Genomic DNA, 20,939 nt, shown 5'->3' on the forward strand with positions numbered 1-20,939 from the left:
ATTAATTTTTCAATAACCTGGAGAATAATTCACTAAAATCGTATCCTGTAGATTTATATATAAACCCGAATTATCTGGGTGAAACGCGGAGAAGTGGTAACCCTGGATTCAATACACATTTGATTTACATTTTTTCTAAACTTTTGAAAATTAAGTAGTATTAAACTATTCTTACTATAAAATTACCTTGAGGGGATCAGATTCTAACCGTTTTTAAGTAGTTTAATAGAATAAGTAATTATATGTGTACCTACTGTACCGTCTGTACCTATTATTGTAAGTGTGTGAGTACAAATGATCATCTGACATCTTCATATAAAAATGGTGTATAAAATAAATAGAAGAGAAGATAGTGGATAGCTAGTTGAATTTATTTTATATTTTAGAAAGGTCAAAATTCGAAATTCTTTAAATAATTGGTAAAAAAATACAGTATTATTAAATAAAAAAAAAACGAGAAATTATATGCAAAACCAATTTTCGACAAAATAATCTAGATATTTTGTTTTTGTAGTCTAACTTAAAATAGATTACCTTAAATACTTGAAATTTTTGGAAAATGTGTATGTTGGCGTTTCTTGTGCATAATATAATATTATTTTTCTAAATATGCATGTACAATTCTCTAAATCAGAATTTTTGAAAATTTAATACCGATACGAGATTTCATATATGATCTTATATCTGCTTAAAAATTAATTTTATACAACTAGGTACAATAATTTACAATAAGATGTTATTACATTTTGAGTTACATAAATTGATATTATAAGGCATAAATTAATTTTTTTATAATAATTGAATATACTAATAAGTAATAAATAATAATATAATACATTAATGCAATATTTTCAGAAACAATTGTATCCGACCTACCTTCGGTTAGGTTAAAATTAGTTTAAATATTAAATGTAGAATTGTGTTAAACTTTTTGTAAAATTCTTTTAAGAGAAAGTTATGTGGAACTTTGTAAATATTAGGTACCCCCTACTCCTAAAAGTCTTAATTATCCAAGAATAATGGGTAGGTACAGTGCCGGCGGAAGGCATGTGCGACTGCATAAGGTGGCAAATTTTTTTGGAATTTTAGGGGCGGCATTGCTTATAAATAATAATATATAAATTATATAAGAGCGGCATATTATAGGTAATTAGCACAGAGCAGCGAAAAACCTAACGCCGGCACTGGGTAGATAAATATGTATAATATTAGTTTATAAAATGACCATAGAAAAATATAGGCTAATTTATCGTTTTCATTCAGAGTAGGTAGTTGTTCCTGTAATAATCTCTTAAAGAATTTTAAATGTTAAAACTAATTACATTGAAAAACAAAATTTGTATGTTTACATACTAAACTTTTATTACGCTGTGTTAATTTTTGTTATATAGGTATAAGTATATTTATAAATAGATTATTGTTTGTGAAATTCTTCGCCTTTTTTGTCAATGTACTCCATCAATCGTAAATTGTTAGGCTCATATACACCATTAGGTGTTTTAATGGTACGTAAAAATTGTACTACTGAAATAGCTTGCATTTCATCAAAATCGCTGGAATCTGCCTCTGGCTTAGATGCTAAAAGTACTATGAAATTGATCGCTTCTTCGAGATTATCCATGAGATTGGTGTCATTAGCTGGTGCAGTTTCATCCAACCATTTTTCGTACTCATTTTGCGTTTCACCTTCATAAAATTTAAATTATTGATTTTAAAATTGTTGAATAGTTAAAAAATAATTTAAAAATATTAATAAAACAAAGTAGGCAAATCTGATGTACAGTATGCGTTTGTGTATTATATAATATACACTTATATCACAGGCCATAGCTCAAGTACATCATTTTTGAGTAGGTAAGTTGTAAGTTACTAAAAATATAAATGTAATAAATTTGAATTCAATGATAAATCATTGCGAGTACCTATGAAAAATGATTCTCGACGCAGACATCAGCCTGTATAGTGTAGTTAATAATACTTGTCATATTGAATTATTTTTTCAAAAATATTCATTTGAAAACGTCATTATGAGTATATTGTATAAAATATAATAATAATAATATATTATGTTAAAGTAGGTATTCACAATATTATTTTTAAGTTTCAAAAAAATAACAAAAACATTGTTATTCGTATAAATATTTTTCAACTTCTTGTGAGGAACCCTGTATTAATATGAATATATTACCAATCGATATTTGCGACATTTAGGTATAGTAACAAAATAAAATAAAAATGTCAAATGTCTATAAATAGGTCAAAAAGACTCAAAATATTTAAATAATTAAGCCATGTATAATAAATTGATAATACTAAAAGCTTACTGAAGTATTTAAATGTCTATAGAACTATAGGGTCTTTCGTTTTTGAATTAGGTACTCTAAAAAAAAAATAAAAATTAAAGTGAGTTTTTTTGGTTAATGTTATTTCTTCTTTATAAAATTTCTATTTAATGAGTATTTTTTTTGATTTATAGAAGTTAAATTATATTTAAAAAAAATCTTGATAAAAACGTAATTAAAAATATTATACTACATATTCACAGCATAGGTTTAACATAGGAAAAATATGTACCTAGTTCCTAGTCATAAAATTAAAATGAGCTATAGTTATTCATAATATCTAGTAGGTATGTCAGGTACCTATGTGTTTGTTTCTTCAGAGTCAATACTGCCGTTTTCTTCACTCAAATAGCCAATAGGTACTCAAAATTTAAAAATTAAAACTTTCAAGATAAATTGCATAGGTATTCCTAAGCTCTCAAGTGTCAATGAGAATTGAGAAATTCACACTAGTCACAGTGAGTCACACCATGACACAAAGCAATTTACGATGTATAAAACTTTCGATCACGCATTTTTTTAAATTTTTTTTTATATTGTAAGCTTAAGTTATATAATAATTAATTACTATGTTGTTAGTAAAATAGTTGATATTATACACTGTTCAGTGTACGTTACCTCTATTATTACATTATTAAATATTTATATACCACTATCTTCATTTTCAATTAGACATTTGTCAAACAGCGATTCCTGAGAAATTTTTGGTAAATTTAAATTTCTTATCGGTGTTATCGTTGGTGGCGTAGGGTTTTTAACAACCGTCTTTTCAGTGTTAAATTTATTCTTTTCCATATCTTCTACTCTACTTATTATATTTTGGTATTGATCGAATTGGAGTACTTTATTCTTCTTTTCTTTTACATCTAATTTGATTTTCAAAAAACCCCCAGGTCGTGGAGTTGGCCTAAAAGATGACCAATGTGTTTAAGTGATACACAAACAAAAATTTAAGTAGGTATAATTACGTAAAACCCATTTCAGTAACTTTCTTGTCTTCTCCTTGTGGTTGCTTAGTCATTTTAAAGTATGTTAATTATTTTCTCTTTAAATGTATTTTAAAAATAAATGTTAATTAATTAAGTACTTAATTCAGATTTAAAAAACGAGTTATTATATTACCTGCTAAAATGTTATAAAACTATTAGTTTATATTACCGTTGTTACTGTTTATATATTTACCCAATTTATTTAGCCATTAAGTAAATATTTCTTTTTTATTATTATTTTTATAATAGCTCAAAATTATAATGATAAAAATATAAAAATTATAACATATTAACATTAACGTACAATTATTTAATATAAACATATTTATCTTAAAACATTAAAAGATTTCTCGTAAGTAGTCCATATAGAAACCATAAAATGTAAATGTATGTATAATGTATAAAGGCAATTAATTTTTAATTTTTTATAGAATCGATATTATTTTAGTTCAAATTTTTACAAAATTACTTATTAAAATTTTAAATAATAAATAACTAAGCTAATTATTTTGTTATAATTTAAAAAAAAAACATTATTTGCGGAAATTTCAAATTTTTACGTCATTATAGCAATACGAATTTTACTATACTTACACAATACACAATGACGTTTTTAATTTATTTTAACTTTAAGATATTATCTATTTATGCTATGAATTTATTTATACTGTTTCATGGTATTTACAAATAGGTAGGTAGTGATAATAATATAATATCAGCATAGTAATAAGACATCATTTTTACATATTCAGATCTCGTAGTAGTATTTTCATTGTATTGATCAATAATTTTGTCCATTGTTTGAATTTTTTTTTTTTTGATTTGGTGTTTTGAAATTTATAAGGTTAATTTATACTATTAATTTTTATTTAAATTTCGGACTGTAACTCTAATATTTTATCCATAAAATTATAATTATGAAGATGAAAAGTATAAATGCTTTTTTTTTAAATTATTGTGGAAAGATTCACGAGCATTAGTAGTTCGTGTTAATATTGAAGAAGCTGATGCCCAAATATTCGGAGGAAGATTAGCAAATAAAATTGCTAATATTATAATAATTAACGGTTAATTAACAGTTTATTGGCTTTTACACCAATAAATGTATAAAAGTATTTAAAATGGATGAATTCAAGGTCGCACTTAGATTAGGTATCACGGGTGCATTTCACTACATAAAAATGTATACCTGAAAATTACCGGGCGCAATTTACAATCGCCCAAACTTTTACGTAGGTATATTAAGAATTTAACTATTTACACAATTAAAATTTTAAAATATATAGATTAATTTTAAGTAAGGTATCTGTTTATAATATGCACTTATCCACAATATTTCTTCTATACAGAATAACATTTTTATATTTTTTTAATGAATTATTTACACAAAAGTATTTTTGTTAAAAAAAAGCTCGTTAGTCGTTATGTACTTACACGAGCATCATATTTAGAGCAATTTATTTAAAAATCGTTTACCATTGCAATATAAATTTATTATTAACTTACAAGTAGGTAACAATTTTGTTTGCCTATAGGTAGCTTTATTATCTTGTGAGTAAAGTTATCAAAGTATATTGACCAAGTGGAATTTACAAGTAGATAAGCTGAAATTATAATTTTGGAACATTGGGTTAAATTTCGTGCCTTTTTTAAAATATGACGGAATAATATTTGATAGATACCTCATTATTTTTCTTAAAATATTTATGTATTTTTTAGGCATTAGCTTCTCTATCACTGAGTTTTTAATCAGATAAAATACCTATACATTGTAGTCTTTTATTATTATTCTACTTATATTTTGTACCAAAGGTAATTCAAATTGTAGTACACTAGTACCTATATTAAATAACGTTACCGCTATTCTGCAAAGTAGATAAGTATTTGTTTTATAAATTGTTATAATGATGTGTGTGTTTTTTAAATTAAATATATGTCTCTAAACATGTGCCTGAAGACACCTTTTATATTAGAGTAAATACTTCAATCTTCAATGTAAGTCTGTTTCTGCCTTTCCATTAGCAGATTGGAAATCGGTACAGAGTGTCAGAGTATATCTATATTTGGTATAATTCAAGTATAAGTACTTTTCTTAATAGTCAGATTAAAAAACAATAAGATAACTAAAATATTTAATATGCAATATCAGTTTAAAAAAAAAAATATTTTGTGTTTAATTTAACAAAAAAAATGTAAGTATCAACAAAAAATAAAAATGTTTATGCTTATTAAAAAAGTTTGAAAATTAAATTAAAGATCTTTATTATAAATTGTACATAATTGAAATAGTTCAAATAATTTTATATAATTAAAAATTCATAATATTTCTAATTTAATGCTTGAAAATATAATACAATTTTCCACATTAATCAATCTTATAATAATAACATAATAACCTCTAAAATACATCAAAAGCAATATTTTCTTATGATATTATAATATATAGTTAATAGCAGACTCGTAGTTTACCTTTTTTAGGAGGGTGGGCACAAGCCAAGTAGCGGCATGTCTTAGGGGCACCAAAATGAAATTTTAGTACCTATAATATTAATGTTGTTAATTATTGGGGAGTGTAACATAAATTGGAGCTCCAGTTTTAAATACGGTCCTAGTTAAACTAAAGAAAAAATATATTATTTGTTTGCATTTGAAATGCTTCACCATTGTGTGTATTATTACTTAAGTACTATATGACATTTTTATAATCATATTTACATAATTTTAAGCTATTTATTACAGTCATTACACCATAACCTATTCACACCATTCTACGGTACTTTGGTATTGACTTATAAGTTATAAGATGTAACTTATATAAGTAAATAACAGCTGACAAATGCAATCCAGGATAAGAAGCAGCAAATCACCTAGTACAACTCGGTGATCCGAACTATATTTTGGTAGATTTAGTATTAAATTTATTTATTCTAAATAATGTAACAGGATTTTGGCTAATACAAATATTAAAACTCGGTGGAGTGGTATTTACTATTAAAGTCTATCTAGCACTGTATAAATGGTAATATACTTTACTCAGTGGTGTAATGTACGGTACACGTTAGTTTATGTACCCATCTAAACATTTGTTATTTGTCCATGTACTCTAATAGCGAAAATGATGCTACACAAACACGGGCCATGGGAAAAACGTATTAAGTTACCCCTTTCCTAAAGAAGTTAAGACTATATTGAAAATTGGCTAACCAAGATGATTGATATACAAATACTTATGACAAGTCAAGAAAAGTAAATATCAGCATGATAATAAGACTAAAATCTACCAATTATTGTATAATTTACAAATTGTGTAAAATTTGTTACCTAATAATAAAAATGTTTAATTTTTATATTTTTATTAAATTATACTGTTTTTCAGTTTTTATTTAGCATAATATGTTTTTAACATTATTCACGGATTAACAAGTTTTAACATCAATATTTTTTTTATTAGGTAATATTGTATACGTAAAAATATAAACGGGATAGTAATGATAGTGAGAGCCGAGAGGTGTGAGGGGTCACAGCCTCTACATTGTTTCTATTAATGATTTAGACATGTACTCGCATACATTTTTTAGGACTCACCATTAAGGTATTAACTATACTTAAACTTAGACAGAAGTGATATATTTTTGGCAAAATTCAGTATAACCTACTAACTGGCACTCGACATCTACATATTACACTACACGGCAGAATGTCTAGTTTTGATATTAGAATAAGGGGCTGCTTAACCTACCCTAGTAGGGTTGGGATTTTTTTTAACTTGCGGGACACACAATTTTTAAAATTTAATATTGTAAAATGTCGTCATATTGACGTCCCGCTTTATTAAAAAGCGGGAATCGGAACACTAAAAAAAAAAAATTATAAATAAATAAGGTATCGAAAATAAAGTAAAATAACTATGAAAAATTATGAATATTCTTAAATTAATACAACTGATATAAATTTATAATAATATATAATATATTAATATATAAATAGGTAGGTAGTAATAATAGTCTATACGATAAGATTAAACTTAAACGATTGCCGAAGGTAGTTATTTCCTATAATTTATAGACTATAATCTGTTTTAATGTTAGATGCTACAAATTTTTTTTGCTCCAAGTACTTGTAAAAAAATCGGGACTTTCTTGTCCCACTGGCTTGTAAAACGGGACACGGGACAACAATTAAAAAAATCGTGACATATGCGTCCCGCTAAAAATTTAAGCGGTATGGGACAAGTATATTAAAAATCAGAATGTCCCGCCAAATCGGGACGTATCCCAACTACAAACTCTTTTTTTTTGAATACGTCACTAGCTGTATTGAATATTTTATAATAAGCTAATAACTAATTTTTCATAGGTGAAAAGTAAAAAGTAAAAATCATATAATTTCTTATAAATTATCAGATTATTTTAACATACGGTATTGAACAAATTACAGATGTAAGTATGTATTCGTATAGTAAATACTAAATAGTAATTACCTGTTTATATAGGCTATGTAGGAACCTTCAAATTATTTTAATTTGATTTTACAACATTTAAAATAATATTATTATTATGTAAAGTAAATAGTAAATATAATTGTTCATAAATCATAATTCATAATAGTTTTAAGTTATATAATTATACACTGATAATTACTATTATTTGTTTATGGGAAATATATATTTTCTTCATTCCTAGTTGGCAAGTTATAGTTGATAATTATGTAACCATATACAAGTTATAATAGTTACTTTAATTACTAATTAGTCTAATTATAGGTATCTACTATCTAAATACAAGTTTTACATTATATAACAATTTATTAAGAGTAGGTACTTATAACTAGTGTTGTATCGTGCATATTGTATATAAACATAAACATTATTGATATTAAAACTATTAACTAGGTTAAATAAACGTACGTATGTGTAACAAAATTTAGTATTAAGACTTAGTCAGTAAGTTTAAGTAAATAGTTAAATATTCTTACTTTTTTAAAGATATTTATAGACAATTGAAATTTTCAATTTTTTTTTTTTTTTGAAATGTCAATAAAAATGTTTAGTTATATTTCTATTATAGTGACCAATTAATTATTATACAGCAGAGCGTTACTCACTTGACCGACCGCGTTTTTTTCTTGGTAATAATAAAATTACTAAGAATTACAACATTTTAATTTTGATTCACCAAAACACCAATTACTAGATCTATTTTTTTTATTCTAATCGTCTCCATTCCAATTGTTGAAAATCAAAACATTTTTTTTTCTCAAAAGTTGATGACAGATAGAAAAAAACACATACAGCATTGTAAAATCAATACATTCATTGCTCCGCTGAGAATCTGAAATCTATTTGTATTATGTAAATATATGTAATTTATAATACATATCACATAATATGTGCAATGTGCATTGTGCATACTATTTACATCACATACAGGCATTATACAATAAATTATAGTTATGAATTCATTATTAAGATGAATTGTATTTGATCGCCATCGATGCCAGCCGTCTGATGGAATACTTAGCAGCTTATTTGCAAGAATAGCGCAATGTAGCTGCGTATTTAATCCTGATTGTTCAGACAAAAAACAATCGACTTTAACTCATCTATAAAATATAATTTAAATCATATTAATATATTATTATTATAGGCTATAGCAGATACGTACACCGTTAATGGCGTACGGTATGAATATTCATTGCTTAAATGCGTAATGTTAGATAGAATAGGTTTAAAATATATAATTTGAATGTTTAAAGATAAAATAAAATAATATTAAATATACCTATATTGCTATATAAATATATAATATAATATTTAATATATTATGATATAGGTACCTAGTATACCTACATGACATTATCGGTATTTCTAAACGAAATAATGGAAAAAACGTAGATTCTTGCCCTCAGAAATATTGTCACAATTCAATTTTATAATAAGTATATTTATACTGTAGAACCAAAATTGTGCGAGTTGTACTCAGACTGCGTAAACGCGTTTTGTCTATGTCGTATGTGTGTAAGACGGAGACAATACACGCGGGTATGGACCTCCACACCAACATTTATTTTCTTTGTCTATCTCCCACATATTATAGGAACAAAGATATTCCATATTTCCAGGATTACGACTCTCTGGTTTAGTTTATCGCAAAAGCAACTATTATATATTTTATAAAGAAGAATATTTCCTATTTGCATCGACCGAATACCTAGATTTTTAATATTAATATTTTTTAATAAGTTATATTAATAGTTAAAAATAATCGAAATAATTTTAAATTAAAACATGTTTATATCTATAAAAAATGTAAGTATTAAAAATCCATACAGTAAACGAACAGGAAATTTTCTTCTTTAAAAATATATTATAGGTGCCTTGGCCCTAAGGCCTAAACAGAATCAGAGAGACAGAGAGTCGTAATCGTGGAAATATAAAACATCTTTGTTCTTATATTATGTAAGAGATAGACAGAGAAAACAAAATAAATGTTGGTGTGGCGGCCTCTTAACAAAATTCACGTAGGTACTAATACTTATATTATCAATACTACTCAAATGACTGTTAAAAATATGTGTAGCTTTCATCTAACGGAGTTTAAAATAGAATAAATGGATAACCCGTCAGAATATCTTTAACAACAAAAATACCTTTGAATATAACATCAATAATACTGGTTTTTATAGACTTAATGAATATATTACATTTGAAAATGATATTTTATACTTAATTTTAAATAATATTTAAAAATTTGAAAAATTAGTTTTCAACTAGTTTTCTAGGTTAATATTATCTACATATTATAAATTATGCCATTAAAATAAAAATTGTATGGTCCATACCAGCAGTTTTCAACCTGTACGTAACGCCTCCCAAGGGTGTCGTTGTTTATTAAGGGAGCCGGGCCCCATCAATTATTTAATTTATTTTTATACGAAACCTCAAAAAAAAAAAAAAATGATTCTTATTAGTTTTTATTATTAATTACATGTTTATTTCGTCATTAAATAATACAGTATACTTTACAGTAAATATAGTACAATAATACTTTACCGTCTGTGTACACCATAATTTGTCAAAATAAATGCTTCAATTTAAAATTTCAGAGTTGATTTCCAATGCCAAATTTAATATTCATTCTTGATTCATTACACAGGTCAAAAGTTTTCAAAAAAATCGGGAAAATTTACAAAAAAGTAATGGAAAATCTTCCCTCAGTTTAAAATTTATCTAATCATGTTTTTGACTATGTATCACGGACATGGATTACAGATACAGATAAAAAAAACACACACACACATCATTGTAAAACCAATATAAACATTGATCACTCTGCTCAAAATCTAATGTAATATTAATATACCCAGAACAATTATAAAAAATATTTTCTAATCCTTTTGATTACATTATATAATAGGAATTAATCTTTAAAATGTATAAAGAAGTCAAATAGACTTCAAAAATATTTGAAAGCAATAAAAATTACTTCATACAACATTTATAAAATCTACAAGATAAATCTACACCTAAAATAAATTTACATTTTAATATGTAGCTTTAGAAATTATATGAACTTAATTATCTAATTATTTAGTAAGCTTTAAAATATAATAATAATTAATCATTTTATATAGATACATGCAATACTAATTTATGACGGAAACAATTAGAATTTATTTTGTTATGTAAAATGTTATACTTAAAAAAAAACTTATGATTTTGAATTAATAGTTCAGTCATCTATTTTGATAAAAGATTAAAATATGAACAACTGATATGTATAAATTAAAATGTTGTAATAACATGTTGTATTGATAATTTTTTTATATTATATTTGCTATTTTATATTCCGAATAATTCATATAAATATAATTTGTTAATTGTTTTAATTACTAATTGACCTGGACACAGTATTTTGTTTATAATAATTAAAAAATATGTATATTTAAGATTAACTTATTAAGTTGAAAATTCTCACTTTTATTCATACAATTAATTGTAATAGCAATTACCCAAATTTTGTATAGGATAACTTATTTAAAGGTAACACATTATAATAAAATAACATTTATTTATATTATACACGATTTATTATTGTTCACAAGACAAAAAAAACATCATACACATTTACATTTGGTTGAAATAATATTGGTTGTATATATATATATTATATATATATATTTAAGATTAATTATTATAATTAATCGTCAATATATTTCTATTACATTATAAAAACCCTTAAACGCGAATCAATCGTTATGTTATACATATTCTTATCGTGATTTATTTATATATATACATTGATAATAATAATAATCAAATTAATTATATCTAAATGCGGACGAAAAATCTTAATTGTAAAAAATGTAATTATTTTTTAAACCATTTCAAGTAATAATATATACACACACAATATATTGTTGTAGTCACAATAGTGTAATAATAATTAATATAATGTATAATCAATATTGATAGAATAGTAATAATAATATTAAGTAATAATAGTAGTCAAAAATTGTCCGCGTCTATAAAAATTCTAAAAATGAATTTCTTTCAATTATAATAATTGTCACTGTATTTACAAGATAATATTAATAATAATAATAATATAATAATAATAATAATAATAATAATGATAAAATAAAAATAAAACAATCAATAAAATTCGCCGATTTTTGCGTATACTTATTAAGCGATGTAAATATTTTGATATTAACATTGTTTGTTTTATACTGTGTATGTTTGGTGTGCACATGAACAAAAAATGACAAGACATTTTAAGTATTATGTGTATTGATTGGCAGTGTTATTTACAATCCCATGTGTTGTTGTTGTTGGGAAGCGGCAGATGCTGGAGACTTTTTATCTCCACCGCCAGATGATATAGAATCACCGACGCTATTTGGACCACCATTGCTTCCAGGGTTACCGTTACCTCCAATAGATGATCCACCTCCGGCTCCAGGATTACTTCCTGGATTTTGTTGCTGTTGCCCACCACCACTATTTTGTCCAGATTGGCCACCATTTGGAGGTCCCCCACCACTGCCACCACCACTAGGTGGTCCAGTGACCCAAGAGTTTTGTTGTTGTTGCTGAAGGCCATTGGGATTATTTGAAGATGACGACTGAGAAACTACACCTCCACCACCACCACCACCAGTTGGCGTGCCTGGAGCGCTGCCATCTGCTCCAGATCCAGGTGGTGGAAATAGAGAATCGCTACCCATAAGACCTCCTGGTCCCATTTGTCCTCCAGGTCCACCAACATTCATCGGTCCTCCAGGTCCCATCGGTCCTCCTCCGCCACTAACTGATCCCATACCACCAGGTCCACCTCCACTACCTGGTCCCATACCGCCAGGTCCGCCTCCGCCACCACCTATATGCTGTTGAAGATCATTGCCTCCAGCTGATCCTACAGATCCTGGACCACCAGGACCAACACCCATTACTGAAACCGCAGCTGAGTTAGCAGCTGCAGCTGCCGCTGCAGCGGCGGCGGCGGCGGCAGCAGCTGCTGCAGCAGCATCATACTGGGTGTTTTCCAGTCGCGTGATCAAACGTTCATCTTCGTCCCCAAATTCACCGCCCATCAGCGATGGTTCTCCAACAACCATCACGTCCTGCTTAGTACAAATACAATAATAAATACAAATAAATATATAATTCAACATTAAATTAATTATTAGAACACGATTACACACGTCATGTTTGTTGTTATATACCGTAACCATACCTGTGATGCTAGGTTGAACCCTGCGCCACCAGCTCCACCGCCCCCACCACCACCACCATTTGGTCCAGGGCTCCGTTTCTTCGAAGCAGCAGTCGGCCCGCCACCGGGTCCGCCACCAGGTCCACCACCACCAAGTGTAGTAGGAGGACCTCCGCCAGCTCCAGAGTTACTACCCTTGCGCTTGCGCCTTTTATTGGCCGGTCTCTGCGATTCTATTAAGTACACAGAAAACATGTATATGTAATAATTTTTATCTCACAAAATCTGCAATACATGTTACTGAATGTGTTTATATGCTACAATATTATTATCTTAATGTTAATATTACCTGGTGGTGCAACCATACGTTGCCACTTTTGAAATAAAGTAGTCTTCAGACAATCTCTAGGACTGAGTGCATAAGCTTTGTGCCTGGACATCAATTCTTGCATGGGTTCCAATATGACACATAACTATTGGAAAATATTTAATAAATTTAAAAAATTTAAACTAATATAACTAAAGCTAAATATAATAAAAAATAGCAAATGTTCATTAAAAAGAAAAGTAATGGTGAATTTTTATAGAAAAACTTAAATAGTTTCTACCTGAAATGGTATGTCACTGATTAGGCTTAATGTAAATTAATGTTAAAGCATCTTCTTTTAAAAAAGTATAATTTTATTACTATAATTAAATTGGATATAAAAAAAACATGTTAGTTATTTGGTTTCTATATCTATTGCACTATATCATATTAATCATCAACATTGCAAGTTGCCTATAATTTAAAACTAAATAAATAAAGTTTTGTGTTTTATAATTCTTATTTCCTGGAAGGTAGAAATTGCTACTCCATTGTGATAACTAGTGAGTTAAGGAGGAATAATAATATTAAAAATTAGCACCTAGTTGTCCAATACTTACTCTTAGATAATTAAGCGTTGAGTTTGTAATGCCCTGTCGCGTGATATTTTTTGCTACTTGTTGGTGAACAATTTCAGCATTAGGTGGTGGGGGTCCACCTGGTGGCCCTCCATCACCACCACCTCCAGGACCTCCTTGCTGCATCATAACAACAGCTGCAACAGCTGCGGCTGCAGATGATCTTGGAACCAATTCCCTGTGTTGTCTGACTGCTAAATGCCACGTCCGAATACGCATCATATCATCATATGTAAATTCTAAGGTTAATCTACCCTCAGTGCACACCCTGGTATATACAGGCGGTGATGGAGGTCCTCCGGCACCACCCATCGGTCCACCGCCACCAAGCACTGTGAAAAAATTAAAAATTTACTTATTATATGCCTACATAAAATTATGAACTATATTAAAACAGATATTATGTAACTACTTTATTTTCAAATTCAATAGAAATAATAACAAGCCACATGGTGTCTATTGAGTATAAAATACTACAAAATGGAATATATTTAATAGCCTGGTATCAAATAGAACTAGGATATTTTTATTTGTTCCTGGGACAAACAGACTTCTTAAAAAATACACCAAGAATAGTAAAAAACAACGTTTTTCATTAGTTTGATGACCATATTAACACATTTTTTTGTTTTTATTATCTATTTATATAATTTTTTTTTTTTTATTTTAGTATAATATGTATAATTAATATTATAACTCAGCTTCGAAATTTTAAATCAATAAATAAATAACAATAGTTATAACCTATAATGATAAAATAAAACTGACCCATCATTTATATGATAATAACTTTTCCCAATTTTTAATTTTTTTAACTCGAATCGAAAAACTAGCTTGTATTTTATTCTTTTAATAAGAAGTACAACATAATATTGACATAACTTGCAATTATTTGCTTGATTTCTACACAAGCCTCATTAAATAATTGTAATGTAAAAAATTATATTTATTGTAACATACATTTGGTTATGTAAATCATTAAAACAATTTAAATGTATTTACCTGATTGCTGTGATGACGGAGGACCCTGAGCCACCAAAGATTTCTGCATTCCAATACCACCGTTTAGTGATGTAGGAGGTCCTCCTCCGACACTACCTGGACCACCAGGTCCTGGCGACTGAGGAATGGAAGACGGTGGCCCACTACCTGGACTTGATGTCAAATGCGTGGTCACCATGGTACAGTGATCACAGTCTAGAGTAAGGCTGGTATTGTGAAAAGATTCTTTAGTGGCATTAGCTCTCAAATGATAATATAGATCAGTAACTCCGCCCTCAAATATTGACCTAAAGTATCTAGGAATCAGGGTTCGTCCGATGGCTGTTCAATGTTGGTTAAATGTGTCAAAATATAAATAAACGCAATTAGTATTGTACTAAATAGAATCTTGAAAAGTGATTATTATACTTACAGTAGCGCTTGGGACCATCTTCTAAGCAAAACGTAAGTGTCAATGTGGCATCATCTTCGAAAAATTCAGTGGCAAACTGGTCCCACCATACATTGTCACTGTCCTATAATCAAACAAATAGATTATATAAGTAAAATCCATATAAATATGTGTATTTTAATTTAATCATATTTTTCATAAAAATCATAAAGTGCCTAAGTCAAAATAAAATTTTTTTATAATTCTAGAGTTAATATCGGCCATGTTACCTCATTACGATTTTGCAGCCTCTTATTTAATTCAAATATTCGATAATCAGGCTGCACATGATGTGCATGTGGTGGATGTGGGTGTGGAGGTGGTGGAGGTCCATGTGGACCACCATGATGCGGAGGGCCATGCGGATGATGTGGTGGCCCATGAGGTGGAACTCCTGCGCCCCCATGTGGGTGAAGAGGAACGCCACCTCCATGGTGTGGTGGTCCGCCACCACCATGTGGGTGAGGTGGTCCACCATGGGGCCCACTTCCAGGTGGGCCACCATGGTGTGGAGGACCTCCGTGATGTCCCGGGGGTCCACCACCACCGTGATGAGGAGGACCACCAGGTGGTCCTCCGTGATGTCCTGAAGGACCACTGTGATGCACTCCACCCCCTAAATGTCCTGGAGGTCCCCCATGAGGACCTCCTAACACACTACCACCATGATGTCCTGGTGGTCCACCACCATGATGACCAGGTGGTCCACCACCATATCCTCCTGGTCCACCATACCCTCGCCGACCTCCACCACCACCACCAGGTCCACTGGGTCCTCCAACCATTGATGATGGAAAACACCTGAATACAAAAAAAATTATTAAATTATTATAAATTATACAACAGAATTATACATATAATTAAATATTGTGTTAGAAATTAATTATCTTTAAGTAATGATTAACTTACGAAGGATGGTCAACCATCATGCGACCGCCAGGACCAGAGTCCCCAGCATTCATCATTCCTCCGCCCGCTCCACCACCACCGTGATGATTCATCATTTGTTGTTGCTGACTAAACGGTGAACCTGGAGGCATGGGACCACCACCACTACCCCCATAAAATTGCTGACCGCCAAATGGTGATTGTTGCGGGGGCGGAGGACCAGATCCGGGTCTATTGCTTCCGGGGCCACCACTGCCGAATCCTCCACCACCAGAACTGACTGAAGATGGAGATCCAAATGGCATCTGTGCTCCACCACCACCACCATTAAATGGTCCACCGCCACCTCCGTGCTGGCTATTTGGAGTGCCCGGTCCACCACCATAAGGTACAGGGGTTGAAGAACCACCGCCTCCAGGTGTTGATGGGCTGTAGTGTTGCTGTTGTTGGTGTTGTGGAGTACTATTACCACCGCCACCGCCTCCATAAGGGCCACCTCCTGGTGCGGGCGAACCTTGTTGCTGATGGAACAATGACGGAGACTGGTGACCTTGTTGTTGATGATGTTGCTGGTATGGACCACCACCTCCAGGTCCTCCAGGGCCACCCCCATAACCCATGCCGAATGGATCTCCTGGACCACTGCCTGGTCCTCCTGGACCGCCACCAGTTTTCCATGATGAAGCAGCTGCCGCTGCAGCAGCAGCAGCAGCAGCGGCTGCGGCTGCTGCTGAACCTCCAGGTCCTCCAGGTACACCGCCGCCACCTATACCATCATCTACTAAAGTTGCAGCTAAAGCTACAGCTGAACCACCACCACCTCCTGTATTACCGGCTCCACCAACACTTCCACCTCCAGCTCCTCCACCTCGTCTACTGCATCCAGCTAAAATAAAGCAACAAGAAAAATTATCATAATTATATAGGTATTTGGAATATTTATAATTTTATCACATCATGTTTATGCTTTTATTAAAAGGTTACAACTAACAAAATTGTTGGCAAGTTAAAAATAATTTTGTACCGGTGATTATATTCTGAACATATTATACCTTTATTAATCATTTCTTACATATGTAGTAGTAAATTAGGAATTTGACTTAGAATTATTATACTTCAATCTTTAATAAATCTTTTATAGATGTTTATCTACCATAAATTCAGTGTCTTAATTTTTATATTCATGTATGAGGGAAATAAAATTAATTGAATTACCTATTAGAATGATAAAAATTACAAATGATATACTTAATACAACAGTACTCAAAGGTATTTTTTCTTATAAATTAATATTTAATCAATATAATGCATCTAGGCATAAATTTACATCAAATTATTTTTTGAATGGTACAACATTTTTCAATCGCAATATTGTACTAAAATTTTGAGTTTCCTACTGTGATTTGGTTTCATACTGACTGAATTTTATTTTCATTTCTATAAATTAAAATTATTAATGCCTAACTAATATTTAATATATCACAGTAGTAGGTTGTCCTGTTTCTATACATACATAATATTAATACCACATTGCATGAACACAAATGTATTAATGAAATATTTAATAAATCAATATAGCAATCAAATGTTAATTTAAACATTATTTAATGGCCTATAATTGGTCCAATACTTTAATACATTTTTTATACAAGCCATAGCATAATAATTAACCCTAGACCACACACATCATGGTCAAAAAGACAGGGCTTTTAAAATTTTGTTCATTGTTTCAAAAATATGAAATATTAATCTAACCTTTTAATTACATTCTAATTAGGTGATAAACTAAAATTAGATACAACTCCCAATTCAATACACAATTTGATATCTGTACTATAGAAGGGTTCAAAGTTCATAATCTATTGAAAAAACTGTCTAAAAGACTGTGTGCATGGTATACTGTGATGTAACCTTATATGTAATAACATTTATATGAAAGTTTAATTTATTTATGTTAAGTATCAATACAAGCATTTGACAATTTTTATTTATTTAAGAGCAATAAGATAATGATTATTTCAATTTATCGAGTTTTAATTAATATGTTTCAATACACGGTCAAAAAGACCGTGTGCATATTATAATCTAGGGTTAATATTATACCTAATACCTTATAATTTTAATTTTTAATAATTTTAACTTTATAACTTTTAAAATAAAATGTTAAAATATAAAAAATATATTGTTATTAAAGATGTTTACTGGTTAGGTACCAACAAATATACTAATATGAGTAGTGCTGTAGCGCAATTCTCATTGGTCATTACCAATATCACATCCATAACAGAGTTACTATTTCTATTTACCAATTGTTTGGGTTACGTGTACAGATATAAAATATATTGAATTTATCTCATAAATGTATTTGTCTATATTTTGACGGTAGTATTGGTTATTAACCACCTAATTACATTTGTCATTAATAATCCTACCGTAGACATATAAATAAATGTAGATACTCTAGAGTCTAGAAAATGAATACCAAGTATAATTATACTTACACTTTTTACTACGTTGGCCTCCTCGTCCCTGCCTCATATTAGTCTTTTTTCGGTAAATGGTGAATATTTTTTGATTCCAATTTCTAAAATGAAAATTCTACTCTTTGAGCGATCGTGTGCAGACAGTTTCCGATGTCGTCGATTTCAGTACCAGTGCTTGTGACGATAACCGCCACCGCTGCCACTCGTATCTGGCACCGTCATTGCATCATTGACTGCAGCCGTCGACTCCTCTGACATGTCTGCGATTTCGCGAACGAACAAGCTAATCGGAGCGTGAACAAAACACTGCTCGTTCGCTGGCAGTACGTGCGTTTTGAGTGCGTCGAGCTGAAATTACCTACCGAACGGACGGATTTGTATATCGGCGGCGGTCACGATTCGCCGGCGACGCTGAAACAAAACGCCGTGCCACTCGGTCGGGCGGGCGGCTCGAAACGGTCGTACCGCACTGGCAAAGGACCGGCGCGGACGGAGCGTATACTTACGGCGGGCGCGCCGCGAACGCCAAAACGACAACGGCGACAACAAACGTCAACGACAATGACGACTCGCGAACGAGACGAGTTGAACAACACGGGTCGGCACTCGGAATCGGATGTACACTCAGCCGCGAACTGCGATCATCGTGGTGTCGGGCACCGTCACACAGTGGTTCCGCGCGCGTCGTTCGGCCGCGGCGACGTGTTTACGGCCAAAGTCGTCGTCGTCGTCGTCGTCGTAGACGGTGCTCGGCGTGTCGGCGAGAACGGACGCGGGCAGAGTGGAAGACGGGTACGGGAATCGCGGCGGTGACTGGTGGTCGTGGTCGGTTGGTGGTTTGCCGCCGCTAATATTACTATATTACAATGCACAGAGATAGACGCCGTACGAGACGCTGCCGCTGCTACCTTGTCATCACCGCCGTAGCCGTCGGCCGCCGAGAGATATCGATAATAATGTGCGCGCGCGTGAGCGTGTGTGCGTGCGTGCGTCCGTCCGTGTGTATAATACATATACGTGTGCGCTATAATAATAGCGGTCGGTGGGCGGTCGGCGGTGTTGTCGCACTGGCGGGTGGACTGGCGGGCGGGTGGTTTGGCGGGTGGACTGGCGGGCGGGTGGTTTGGCGGGCGGGCGGCGGCGGCGGCGGCGCGGTGGGTACGGACGGGTACGGCGTTGCGGCGGCGGCGGTGGGGTTACGAGATCGGTAGACGGTGATGGCGTTGTGTGCGCGGGGGGAGTGTGGAAGGCGATCGAGCGACGGCGTCGCCGCACCGACGCGCAACGGACGCGCCGCAACGGTACGCGCACCGGTTCCGGACCGCGGTCGGCCGGCCTCCGTACGCGACGGATATTACCTCCACCGCCGGGCGCCGACTCACTTTCCGCGTATAATATTATATAAGTAGGTACTGGATAACGTGTTTCTCCAGAGTCCGACGTTTGGAGTAGTCACATATTTTATACTGTTATTCGCTATCGTGCAATGGCACTCGTTGCGCCCGTGTTGGCGGCCGCTGTGATCGTTATAATTAATAAGTTTTAATACCGCGGTATTGTAGTACAAAAGTAGATAGCGCTATTATAATAGGTATACCGTGACGCGCTGTGCAGACGACCGCTACCCGCTCGTGTGGTATCCCAGAAACTGCAGATCGTATGTGGACGGTGGCTTAATGGTGTCGGCTGAATGTAAAAAAAAAACTATAATAAATTAAATGAAAATTTGTCAAAAATCATTTTCTAGTGCCAAGAGTTCTAATTTTGGGTCTCATCACTAAATATAAGGGATTATTTCCAATTATATTAAAATTAATATAATCACATGATAACTGTGCAAAGTTTTAAAGATTTTCAATGAAATTTAGTAACTTGTAAATTTTGTGAAGTTCATTTAATATACCATGGCAATGGCATTTTAAGAAAGTCTTTTGAGATCCACGTTTTGATCTCATGGCAGTCTAGTTGTTAAAGAACTTACAAAAAGGTTAATCTTTATTTACGGAACTAAAATAATTAAATAAACAATTAAAAATATAAAAGTTCATATTTTACCATTTTAGGTATTATATAATAACAAATATATTCTTAAAAAAAAAAGTTGTGTTTACTGTAGTAACAAACTGCAGTATTTTGGTTTTGTT

General features: G+C 31.6%; 2 protein-coding genes across 4 annotated transcripts; both read right to left on the bottom strand.

Moving 5' to 3' along the window:
- Positions 1-1,391: 1,391 nt before the first annotated feature.
- LOC114125957 (uncharacterized) lies at positions 1,392-3,496 on the bottom strand. Its single transcript, XM_027989795.2, has 3 exons — positions 3,311-3,496; positions 2,993-3,249; positions 1,392-1,686 (listed from the first exon to the last, which is right to left on the bottom strand). The coding sequence occupies exons 1-3, from the start codon at positions 3,361-3,363 to the stop codon at positions 1,415-1,417; spliced, it is 582 nt and encodes a 193-aa protein (XP_027845596.2). The 5' UTR covers positions 3,364-3,496; the 3' UTR covers positions 1,392-1,414.
- Positions 3,497-11,451: 7,955 nt separating this feature from the next.
- Positions 11,452-19,775, bottom strand: LOC114125964 (AT-rich interactive domain-containing protein 1A). 3 transcript variants are annotated; one of them, XM_027989804.2, is made up of 10 exons: positions 18,814-19,775; positions 17,145-17,198; positions 16,334-17,078; positions 15,655-16,225; positions 15,407-15,509; positions 14,995-15,315; positions 13,975-14,324; positions 13,397-13,520; positions 13,069-13,280; positions 11,452-12,955 (listed from the first exon to the last, which is right to left on the bottom strand). In XM_027989804.2, the coding sequence occupies exons 1-10, from the start codon at positions 18,848-18,850 to the stop codon at positions 12,140-12,142; spliced, it is 3,333 nt and encodes a 1,110-aa protein (XP_027845605.1). In that variant the 5' UTR covers positions 18,851-19,775; the 3' UTR covers positions 11,452-12,139. The 3 variants fall into 3 exon arrangements, with proteins under 3 accessions (XP_027845605.1, XP_050061488.1, XP_027845604.1); XM_050205531.1 differs by having other exon boundaries at positions 17,133-17,198; XM_027989803.2 differs by having other exon boundaries at positions 16,334-17,198.
- Positions 19,776-20,939: the final 1,164 nt, after the last annotated feature.

This window comes from Aphis gossypii, chromosome X (genome assembly GCF_020184175.1).
Source record: "Aphis gossypii isolate Hap1 chromosome X, ASM2018417v2, whole genome shotgun sequence".
Taxonomy (NCBI): domain Eukaryota; kingdom Metazoa; phylum Arthropoda; class Insecta; order Hemiptera; family Aphididae; genus Aphis; species Aphis gossypii.

Coding starts and splice junctions, on each gene's coding strand:
- LOC114125957 (XM_027989795.2), bottom strand. CDS start 3,363: ATGACTAAGCAACCACAAGGAGAAGACAAGAAAGTTACTGAAATGGGT. Junction 3,250..3,310: donor GTTACTGAAATGGGTTTTAC/GTAATTATACCT, acceptor GTCATCTTTTAG/GCCAACTCCACGACCTGGGG. Junction 1,687..2,992: donor AATTGAAAATGAAGATAGTG/GTATATAAATAT, acceptor AATTTTATGAAG/GTGAAACGCAAAATGAGTAC.
- LOC114125964 (XM_027989803.2), bottom strand. CDS start 18,850: ATGAGGCAGGGACGAGGAGGCCAACGTAGTAAAAAGT. Junction 15,510..15,654: donor GGCTGCAAAATCGTAATGAG/GTAACATGGCCG, acceptor GTTTGATTATAG/GACAGTGACAATGTATGGTG. Junction 14,325..14,994: donor TCCGTCATCACAGCAATCAG/GTAAATACATTT, acceptor ATTTTTTCACAG/TGCTTGGTGGCGGTGGACCG.